The 12197-nt window shown below is 46.0% G+C and overlaps 1 protein-coding gene across 6 annotated transcripts in view; it reads left to right on the top strand.

The window, feature by feature from the left end:
• Window positions 1-12197, top strand: part of RBMS2 (RNA binding motif single stranded interacting protein 2) — a 159824-nt gene that overhangs the window by 84035 nt on the left and 63592 nt on the right. For 5 of the 6 annotated variants that reach the window (XM_063952551.1, XM_063952548.1, XM_063952550.1 and 2 more), the window contains exon 2: window positions 5962-6134. In XM_063952551.1, the coding sequence (XP_063808621.1) occupies window positions 5962-6134 (173 nt within the window). The remainder of the gene's footprint in view (window positions 1-5961; window positions 6135-12197) is intronic. The other variant, XM_063952549.1, reaches the window with a different exon arrangement.

The raw sequence follows: 12197 nt of genomic DNA, 5'->3' as shown, positions 1-12197 counted from the left end.
CGGTGGGGGGTCGACTCAAGAATTTCAGCGCACAGTGGGCTTGCTCACAGGTGGACCCCTGGATTCTACAGGTAGTATCTCAGGGTTACAGGTTGGAATTCGAGAAATCTCCCCCTCGCCGGTTCCTAAAGTCTGCTTTGCCAACGTCTCCCTCGGACAGGGCGACGGTATTGGAAGCCATTCACAAGCTGTTTGCTCAGCAGGTGATAGTCAAGGTACCCCTCCTACAACAGGGAAAGGGGTATTACTCCACGCTATTTGTGGTACCGAAGCCGGACGGCTCGGTAAGACCTATTCTAAATCTCAAATCTTTGAACCTGTACATACAAAAATTCAAGTTCAAGATGGAGTCACTCAGAGCAGTGATAGCGAATCTGGAAGAAGGGGACTTTATGGTGTCCCTGGACATAAAGGACGCTTACCTGCATGTCCCAATTTGCCCTTCACATCAAGGGTACCTCAGGTTCGTGGTGCAAAACTGTCATTATCAGTTTCAGACGCTGCCGTTTGGATTGTCCACGGCACCTCGGGTCTTTACCAAGGTAATGGCCGAAATGATGATCCTTCTACGAAGAAGAGGCGTATTAATTATCCCTTACTTGGACGATCTCCTGATAAGGGCAAGATCCAGAGAACAGCTGGAAGACGGAGTAGCACTAACCCAACTAGTGCTGCAACAACACGGGTGGATTCTGAATTTTCCAAAATCTCAGTTGACCCCGACGACACGTCTGCTGTTCCTGGGAATGATTCTGGACACGGTTCAGAAAGAGGTGTTTCTTCCGGAGGAGAAAGCCAGGGAGTTATCCGAACTTGTCAGGAACCTCCTAAAACCAGGGACAGTGTCTGTGCATCAATGCACAAGAGTCCTGGGAAAGATGGTGGCTTCTTACGAAGCGATTCCATTCGGCAGATTCCACGCACGAACTTTTCAGTGGGATCTGCTGGACAAATGGTCCGGATCGCATCTGCAGATGCATCACCGGATAACCTTATCGCCACGGACAAGGGTGTCTCTTCTGTGGTGGTTGCAGAGTGCTCATCTGTTAGAGGGCCGCAGATTCGGCATACAGGACTGGGTCCTGGTGAACACGGATGCCAGTCTGAGAGGCTGGGGAGCGGTCACACAAGGAAGAAACTTCCAGGGAGTATGGTCAAGCCTGGAGATGTCTCTTCACATAAATATACTGGAGCTAAGAGCGATTTACAATGCTCTAAGTCTGGCAAAACCCCTGCTTCAGGGTCAGCCGGTGTTGATCCAGTCGGACAACATCACGGCAGTCGCCCACGTAAACAGACAGGGCGGCACAAGAAGCAGGACAGCAATGGCAGAAGCTGCAAGGATTCTTCGCTGGGCGGAAGATCATGTGATAGCACTGTCAGCAGTATTCATTCCGGGAGTGGACAACTGGGAAGCAGACTTCCTCAGCAGACACGATCTACACCCGGGAGAGTGGGGACTTCATCCAGAAGTCTTCCACATGATTGTGAACCGTTGGGAAAAACCAATGGTGGATATGATGGCGTCCCGCCTCAACAAAAAACTGGACAGGTATTGCGCCAGGTCAAGAGATCCTCAGGCAATAGCTGTGGACGCTCTGGTAACACCGTGGGTGTTCCAGTCAGTGTATGTGTTCCCTCCTCTGCCTCTCATACCAAAAGTACTGAGAATTATACGGCAAAAGGGAGTAAGAACGATACTAGTGGCTCCGGATTGGCCAAGAAGAACTTGGTACCCGGAACTTCAAGAGATGCTCACGGAGGATCCGTGGCCTCTACCTCTAAGACGGGACCTGCTTCAGCAGGGACCGTGTCTATTCCAAGACTTACCGCGGCTGCGTTTGACGGCATGGCGGTTGAACGCCGAATTCTAAAGGAAAAAGGCATTCCGGAAGAGGTCATTCCTACACTGGTAAAGGCCAGGAAGGAGGTGACTGCACAACATTATCACCGCATTTGGAGGAAATATGTTGCGTGGTGTGAGGCCAGGAAGGCCCCCACGGAGGAATTTCAACTGGGTCGATTCCTACATTTCCTGCAAACAGGATTGTCTATGGGCCTCAAATTGGGGTCCATTAAGGTTCAAATTTCGGCCCTGTCGATTTTCTTCCAGAAAGAATTGGCTTCAGTTCCTGAAGTCCAGACTTTTGTAAAAGGAGTACTACATATACAGCCCCCGGTTGTGCCCCCAGTGGCACCGTGGGATCTTAATGTAGTCTTGGATTTTCTAAAATCCCATTGGTTTGAGCCGCTCAAATCGGTGGAGATGAAGTATCTTACATGGAAAGTAACCATGCTACTGGCCCTGGCTTCAGCCAGGAGAGTATCAGAATTGGCGGCTTTATCATATAAGAGCCCATATCTGATTTTCCATACGGACAGGGCAGAACTGCGGACGCGTCCTCATTTTCTGCCTAAGGTGGTGTCAGCGTTTCACCTGAACCAGCCTATTGTGGTGCCTGCGGCTACTAACGAGTTGGAGGATTCCAAGTTGTTGGACGTGGTCCGGGCATTGAAAATATATATTTCAAGAACGGCTGGAGTCAGAAAGTCTGACTCACTGCTTATATTGTATGCACCCAACAAGATGGGTGCTCCTGCTTCTAAGCAGACGATTGCTCGTTGGATTTGTAGCACAATTCAACTTGCACATTCTGTGGCAGGCTTGCCACAACCTAAATCTGTCAAGGCCCATTCCACAAGGAAAGTGGGCTCATCCTGGGCGGCTGCCCGGGGAGTCTCGGCATTACAACTCTGCCGAGCTGCTACTTGGTCAGGGGCAAACACGTTTGCAAAATTCTACAAATTTGATACCCTGGCTGAGGAGGACCTTGAGTTCTCTCATTCGGTGCTGCAGAGTCATCCGCACTCTCCCGCCCGTTTGGGAGCTTTGGTATAATCCCCATGGTCCTGACGGAGTCCCCAGCATCCACTTAGGACGTTAGAGAAAATAAGAATTTACTTACCGATAATTCTATTTCTCGTAGTCCGTAGTGGATGCTGGGCGCCCATCCCAAGTGCGGATTGTCTGCAATACTTGTACATAGTTATTGTTACAAAAAAATCGGGTTGTTATTTGTTGTGAGCCGTCTGTTCAGAGGCTCCTACGTTTGTCATACTGTTAACTGGGTTCAGATCACAAGTTATACGGTGTGATTGGTGTGGCTGGTATGAGTCTTACCCGGGGTTCAATATCCTTCCTTATTGTGTACGCTCGTCCGGGCACAGTACCTAACTGAGGCTTGGAGGAGGGTCATAGGGGGAGGAGCCAGTACACACCATGTGATCCTAAAAGCTTACTTTTTGTGCCCTGTCTCCTGCGGAGCCGCTATTCCCCATGGTCCTGACGGAGTCCCCAGCATCCACTACGGACTACGAGAAATAGAATTATCGGTAAGTAAATTCTTATTTTTTCCCGTTTTTACCCGTTTTTAAAAAAAACGGAACAAAATCCGTCAAATCGGCCGTTTTTCGGCAGCGGGACTGTCGAATCCGTTTTTGATTGAATATGGTCAATTTCGGCACCCACTTACCGAAATTAGACTGTCGAATTGTGTCGAATTGAAAAACGGCCGAAAAATTGCAGCGATTCGCCGCTAATTGCATATACCCCTATGCCCCCATCACAGACATTATAAAAGCCTGTGCTCCCATCACACACATAACAGTCTATGCCCCCATCACAGACATTATAACAGCCTGTGCTCCCATCACACACATAACGGGTGTAGTAGGGTATGCCGGCGGCCGGGCTCCCGGCGGCCAGCATATCGGCGCTGGAATCCCGACCGCCGGCATATCGACAGCTGGGCGAGCGCAAATGAGCTCCTTGCGGGCTCGCTGCGCTCGCCACACTCTGGGCACGCTATCTATTCTCCCTCCAGGGGGGTCGTGAACCCCAAGAGAGAGAAAAGATGTTGGTATGCCGGCTGTCGGGATTTCGGCGCCGGTATACTGTGCGCCGGGATCCCGACAGCCGGCAAACTGAAGACCACCCCACATAACAGCCTGTGCTCCCATCACACACATTATATCAGCCATTCTGACTATCACACACATTATACCTCCTGAATAGTATATAATAATCATGTTGTGTTTCAAAAACATAGTATTTGATAACAGAAAAGTACCTAAAGAGCCACCTATTCTGTATGTGTGTGTGTGTGTGTGTGTGTGTGTGTGTGTGTGTGTGTGTGTGTGTGTGTGTGGGGGGGGGGGGTCTGTGTGTGTGTGCTTGTGTGTGTGTGTCTCTGTGTATTTCATTTTCTAAATCTTAACAAACGTAATGTTTGTCCCATGCATTTTCGATACAGTACTTCCACTGCATTATATTTTCACTAACAAAAAATAAAACATCTTCCTTATGTTTTATTTATTTATCCCTCCCTTTGTTCTCTTGTTCTAGGAATTATCTTTCTCTGATAATTGCTGCTTTCTTGATCTTGTTAATACTTCTGAAGCACTTCTTGGAACAGTGTTAAAGTGTACACTCACAAAGTGTACACTCACATATGGTTAGGCTTGTTTTTTTTATTTGAGAAGTAAAATAACACAATGATTATTTTATCACACATCCATACTTTGATGTCTCATTTCACCAATTTGCCCTATACCCTTATTAAAGGATAAGTAGACTTTTGAGGTTTTCATATACAGTATGTGACAGGTAGGTGCTGAGGTTAATTTTACATGAATGATCAATGTCGCTGCTTTATTATATTAGTATATATTATCTATTATAAATGTACCTACATTTTCTCTGATCTGTTTAAATTCAAGTGCTTTTTGCAGCATAAAACATAAAAGTCTGTGTACTGCCTAACCTTATATTACCCCCACCCGCCATGTGTAATGTGTGGGAGCCCAAGGAATTGTACTTATCTCTGTAGCAAATTATAAAGTGGACCTGTGACCTTATATAAAGTTATAATGCAATGCATGCTGTTACTGAGCGATTCTTTAACTTCTACAATGAATAGTCGAAATTAAGAAATAGCGCTAATACCTGAAATGCTTCCAGTAGTTCTCGCTATGTGATGCAGATGGGTGGTATCCTCGATGATGTATTCACATAATCAATGCATGAATATGTATAATCCCCTCCCCACCAGCTAGTACCATCTTAAGTTTCCCATATCCAAAAATCCTAATTTTTTTGAGCGTGACTGAGATAGTGACACCTTTGCTTTCTAATGATTCAATGTGGGCAATTCAATTGTTTCTATGCATCTGATCTCCCATCTAAAGTGACGGGAGATGGGGGGCTCTGTTCAGTTGTTTTTTTAATGCTGTGACCATGCCAGCAGTGCCGGGTTTAGCCACTTAAAACCGCTAAACCTGGCTAAAGTTCTGGGAATAAATGCCGGAGCCGGCAGTTGTTCATGCCCTAACGGTGCAATGATTGAATTGCTCCGTCGGGCACCCAGTAGTGACAGCCGTTGGTGAAAATAACTGAATTCCACACTAAGTACACAAACTGTGTTTCATGCACAAAATAAGTACAAATAATCCCATGCATTTCGGCTACTGGAGGCTCCACCTGTACTGTGTGCCAGTATTTCCATTGCATGCTCATGGATTGTCTTTGTGTCACTTGTCAGCTAATTGAATTGTGCTTGACTAAATGAAGGCTAATTAATCATAAACAATAAATAATATCAGTACGGTACACACTATTTTATTCTACCTATATCAATTTAGTTTCATTATCAGTGTTTACTGGTGTGTACGTAGAATGTAAAATAAGCATTGACCATTTCCTTAAGATCCTGCATACGGAATAAGTAAATATGGCAGGGGGCAGAGTCCTCATGCTCAGGTCATGTTCCCATAGATAGGCCTTGTGGTCCTATGGGGACCTGTCCAATAACCGTATTTTCCCTGTGTGTTTTTGCGGTGTTCCGCATAGGAAGGAGTCTTCCATTGAAGTGTCTAACACTTTATTATGTATTTATTTTCCAGCAGACCTATGTTTCATCAGCACAGCATATGGCTCCTCCCAGCCCCAGCAATAGCAGCGGTGGTGGAGAAGGAGGAGGTGGCGGAGGCGGGGAACAGCTGAGCAAAACCAATCTGTATATCAGAGGACTTCACCCCAGCACCACGGACCAAGACCTGGTGAAGCTCTGCCAGCCGTAAGCTGCGTTTCTTTCACTTTTGGGGGTGGAAATGGAAAGTTCGGGTATTTAGCCAAAGCATAAATGTCCATTGCTTAATGCTAGCAATGTCCACAGACAGACTGTTTGCAGAATGGGATATAGTGGGAGATGTATCCAGCCTTCTAAAGAGTGGACAAGTGGAGACGTTCTCTGTATGCCATACTTATATATTACACGTTAAGCAGCCATGCTCTAAAACATGTCAGAGCTTACTTGTGCCAGGTGACCATGGTTATCCATGCAGCGAGGAGGACAGGTCTGAGAGTACCGCTTCTATAGTGATGCATGGTCACCAGTAGTTCACTATATGTGTGGTTTAAGTAGAAATATCTTGTTTTGTATGCTGAAAGGAGGGGGGGGGGATGTTGGCAAAGACAAGGTGATATGTTTGCCCAGTACACTGTGGACAGACACAACATGATGGAAGTAGAACAGGACTAGAGGGAGGCGTACAATATTGGGTTGGAGATGCAGGGCTGGGAATGGCAGCTGAATAGAAATCATGAGTGATCTGTATAACAAGGAGAGGATTGTGAGATGGTGGTATGAGAGGAAAGCAACAATGCAGCATACTGCAACATAAGTTGAATTACAGCTAGCCAAAGGGAAAAAGTTAATAATGTTTGTAGAGAACTTTAGGGCGCAGTGTACCTATGGAGCCTAGCATGGGGTGTTCCACTGAGTCTTATTCTCTGAGAGGCTGAGAAGATGCATATAAGTTCTTGGTGTCTCCTGCTTACTTCTTTCAGCCTCTCAGAGAATCTGTTTGCTAATTCAGCCTCCAATGACTGGAAAGCTGGAAAAGAAGATCATTGGCAATACTGTAATGACTGCATTATACTCCGGGTATCAACTCAAATAACAACCTGTAGCGAATTATGGATGGTGATCTCTTCAGTTTTCATGTCCATCCCTGCACCTTATCACACCATGCTTACCTTTGCCCCTGGTATCATCTTGTCCCTTGTTTCTGTGTATACTATGATTATCTTGCTATGTTTTTTTTACATACTGTATTATCCCTAAAAGGCTTAAGGTCTGTATTTATATTCTGCAATCTTCCCTACAGAGCTTACAGGCTGTTAATTTGCCGGGATCCCGGAGGTCAGGATACCGACGCCGGAATCCCGGCTCACAGGGGCTATTCCCACTCGTGGGTGTCCGTGACACTCAGCGTAGGAAGCCACCGAGAGCACAGCGAGCCCGCAAGGGGACTCTTTGTGCTCGCCCTGCTGCCGGCATACTGACTGTCTGTAAATCCTACTGAACACTTCCAGGCTGCCCTACAGGACACATCACAGATTATTATCACAGATTATATGTACATCAGAATACGCATAGTCTTTCATTGTATGGTGATAGCTCAGTAACACACACTCCCTGTGCTGGGGAGACATACAGTATGTCAGGAGCTGTAGTCTCTGTACAGGGGAATAATCATACAGAAGGTATTCTATTCCGCCTTTCTACATTGTCTAGCTTGCAATAGCACTGCTATTACTGTACGTGTTCTTATTGCTAAATAGACTTTCCCTGTGGTCTGCCTCAACCAGTGACACATGCAGGAAACTAGGGGGTAAATGTATTACCCTGACGCTGATCAGTGCCAATATTTCTCTTCCTGCTTCACCTCTTTACCAAAGCGAAGCAGGAAGCACTCGCCCCTCCTGCGATCCCTGTCTGTGCCTGCAGTGCATCAGCACTAGGCTGTGTCTCACCCCGCCGCCGGCTCACTGGCACAAGATCTCACTGCTATCGCGCGTTCTCCCGTGTGCAGACCGGATGCAGCAGCTGCAGCAGCAAGTACAATGGCTGTCAATGGGGCAACGACACCTGCAGCTGTCAAAATCGTTAGCTGCAGGTGTCGGAACGGTCAGTGACACAGACGATCCTTACATTGCCCTGCACCATTGGCGCGCTTATAGATAGCAGTGCCGATCATCACCTTGCTCACAGCGCCGCATGTCATACATGGGGAGCAGCGGTATCAGTGCACATAACGGCCCTCATTCCGAGTTGTTCGCTCGCAAGCTGCTTTTAGCAGCTTTGCACACGCTAAGCCGCCGCCTACTGGGAGTGAATCTTAGCTTATCAAAATTGCGAACGAAAGATTAGCAAAATTGCGAATAGACACTTCTTAGCAGTTTCTGAGTAGCTCCACACTTACTCGGCAACTGCGATCAGTTCAGTCAGTTTCGTTCCTGGTTTGACGTCACAAACACACCCAGCGTTCGGCCAGACACTCCCCCGTTTCTCCAGCCACTCCCGCGTTTTTCCCAGAAACGGTAGTGTTTTTTCGCACACACCCATAAAACAGCCAGTTTCCGCCCAGAAACACCCACTTCCTGTCAATCACATTACGATCACCAGAACGAAGAAAAAACCTCGTAATGCCGTGAGTAAAATACCTAACTGCATAGCAAATTTACTTGGCGCAGTCGCACTGCGGACATTGCGCATGCGCATTAGCGACTAATCGCTCCGTTGCGACAAAAAAATAACGAGCGAACAACTCGGAATGACCACCAACGTGCGCCGATACCACTTTTCACCCATAATGGAGGGTAATACTTTTACTCCAGTGTCACATGGTCTGCAGTTATATTCCTGTCGGGATCCCGGTGGTCAAAATCCCGACAGTCATTGAAATCCCGACCGTTTGACCCTTGGCCAGAAACCCCACTTGAGTGGTGGCCAACGCCACCGCCCGAGGGGGAATAGAACCTTGTGTTCACCACCGGCCCGAAGCGTGGCGAGCGCAGCTAGCCCACCAGGGGACACGCCGCGCTCGAGGTTGGGATTCCAGCGTAGGTATATCAACTGCTGGGATCCCGTCAGTCGGGAAATCATACTGATCCCTGTCACATAAACCAGTTAGTGCATATCATATAGGCATGGGCCATTACTCTTATATGTTTGTAATTTTTTACTTACAGTATTAAAAGGATTTGGCTATATTTGTAAATAAGTCCTAGCCTAATCGCAGGGTTTTCCATCATTATTATTATTATAATTATACACCTGTATAGCAGATCCATGTTACACATCACTGTATTGAGAGAATGTTTGTCATTCACATCAATCTCTGATACATTGGGGCTTGCAGCATTAAATCCCAAGGGGGAGAACGTACAAACTTCATACAGATAGCGCCTTGGTCAAGAATCACACTCATGTGAGACAAAAATGCTAACCATTGTGCCACCATGCATCCCGAATATAAAATGTCTTTGTTTATACATATTGGTTAATTCTGTTCTATGCGTTGTGCAGCCGGATGTCACCATGATGTGCAGTTGTGCACATTACCACTTATCATGGTGAGGACTTTTCTTTCATCATAATAAGCAAAGTAACATTCCTGTAGATTTCCCTAACAACTGTTTCAGAGGCACATCGACAAGTATTGAATTACTACCCCTAATGTTCTGCATATAAATGCTATGGGGAGGATTCAGAGTTGCATGAAAGTCCGCTGCATTGCCTGTACAGCAATAAATGTGGACCTTTGTGAATGTTGCTGGGCTGCCCCACCCATACGATTGTGTAAGTAGTTGGCATCAGTGTCAGTGCGCCTTTGCACCACCCCTGTACCCGATGCAAAAGGTTCATAGAAATCAGACTGACAACGATTCTGCACAGTCTGCATTCCAACTATACGCCATCAGAACATTTAGCCTACACACAGCACAAGTGCCCTATTGCCACTCACTTGCACCCAGTCAGTGGGGATGCATACGACTCGCCCATAGTTGGCTATGGCTGTTGGCCACGGAGCATGTGCTGTGCTAAAAATCGCAAGATCAGTCCATAAAATGGGGTTACAGGCAACTGTCAATCAGCCCCAGTGACAGAGATCCTCACAGGTTCATCTCTTCCACAATTACTCTGGTAACCTGCTGTCCAATTCAGTAGGTAATTTGAGCACTCAGTTCACAATAGCTAGTTTATATCGCTAGGTTGTTTTTAATACAAAAAATAAATAAATATATATATTTATCAATCTTCTGTATTCTTAAATATTAGTGCACAGCCAATAGACTCTCCTGTGTCAGATGGCATGGTCCAGTTCCACGGTCACAGCTCTACATATGTCTACACAAATTTTGTCAATCACAAGACTGGCACAGGGCCTATAAAACGGAGAGGAAGTCCTATAAATTTCCACCGGTAACCCTGCAGTAAATGTGGCAGTGCCCATAAAACACAGGCAATGAAGATAACCTACCACCGGCAGTCTGGGACACTCCCATCCAGAACTTCTCTCAACATAAAATCCACTCTGGTGAACAAATGAGGTGACAGTTTCCTTAATGGTGCCTGCCAGAATGTGCCCATAATGACGAAGTCTTGTAGTGAAGGGTGGTCCATCACAGAATGTATGGCGGGGACGGGGTTTATCTCAATAATAAATCCTATTAATGCAGCATGGGTGATGGATGTGGGGGATATGCTGGGGATTTGTTAGGGATATGATCTGCTCCTGCTGAGTCCTTGATCTTGATGCTGTCATCAAGGAGAACACTTAGAAATTATTGTTTTGCTGGTACCTAGTGCTTACCCCATTGCATAACATTTTTCCTTGCACCTCACCCCTTTGTGGAAAGGATTCTGGGCAGAAGGCCACTCTCTTCTGACTTCCCCCCTAGGCTCCTCAGTCCCTTTTCCTCTGCCAAACATATTTTGCTTCCACTACCATTCTCCGATTTGTCTAAACACGAAAACAGAGACGTGTCCCCAGCACTGCTACCTGCCTGATAGCATCTCTTTGGCAGACTAACAACTCTCCCACTATGTCAGCCCTCCTCCAAAACATCTGGGTTGTTTATGAAGTGGAGCGCATGACCAGCATTCTAAGACTCCTCAGGTTCATTCATTAATGTGTGGGCCTCTTAGTCCTCCCACGTTGGTGCTTCCATTCCCTCCCTGTAATTTGCATTCATTGCCCACTTCTGACCCATTTCTTCCATATACTCCCAGGCCACCCTCCCTTCTCCTTGCCTCTTCTTCTCCTCTCTTTTCCCCGTACACCATATTGACAAATATACAGCACTCATTGTATTATACATCAGTGCATTACCTATTTTGTATTTATTTCTCTCTTACCTATATACCACCATCCCCTTTAGAAGCGGCTCTGAGTGTTTCCTGTGCTTTGCCTGTCTTGTTCATAATTTCTATTCCAATTTATTCTTTTTTTTTTTTTTTTTTAACAGCTTATTTGCAATATTGAGTGGAGAGCTGATCAATACGGAATTCTCTGCATGAATGTGCAATTAGTAGCAGGAGAACAATTAGCAGGGTTAGTTTGGGAACATCTCTGGTGCAATACAGAAACCTAAGCCATATCTAACGCCTATTTTTTTACTCAACGGCATCTCTTTGAATGGTTTTACCCCACTGGACATTTAAAGCTGAACACTAGCATGTGCTTCTCCTGCTAATCCATTAAGATACACCCTACTCAGTTTGTTTGTTTCAGTGATAGCCCATGCTGTAAATAGTGTTCCCAGAAGTGTCTGCTCTTGCATGGAAGATGCTTATTTGCATATTGTCACCAGGGAGTGTCTTAAAAATGTCCCTTCTGATTAATCCTTCTGATTGTTTCAGTGGCGTTTGCCAGATCAGCAAAACATCCTGTGTCGCTTGTATTACTATATATGTAGAATATGTGAAAATAATTGCCCATAGAAGGCTGTAGGTGACGGCTACTGTGACGCACTGACATTTAGTTTGCAAATGTTACATTAAGAAGCCATCGTACAAAGCTTTATCAGTCTCTCAGGGTTTGTTGTGGATTCCTGGTGCCTGAGGACTCCTCACGCTTTCCCCAATTATTGAGTTTCATCACTGCAGTTGTGCCACCTTTATTATTCCTATGACAGGTTTTCTAGAATATCCTCCCCTCCTACACATGTTTTGCAGAGGAAAGTCACATCTGCCCTGTAATTATATTGGTTACTAGAGCTCCAGATGTATATGTCCAGGGAGCCGTACTATACGGTATATTGGTTCCATGGCTTAGTTCTGTACTAGCAT

This window comes from Pseudophryne corroboree, chromosome 2, assembly GCF_028390025.1.
Source record: "Pseudophryne corroboree isolate aPseCor3 chromosome 2, aPseCor3.hap2, whole genome shotgun sequence".
Lineage (NCBI taxonomy): Eukaryota > Metazoa > Chordata > Amphibia > Anura > Myobatrachidae > Pseudophryne > Pseudophryne corroboree.
Note: the sequence above shows the minus strand (reverse complement) of the source record. Positions and strands in the feature narration are given on the sequence as shown.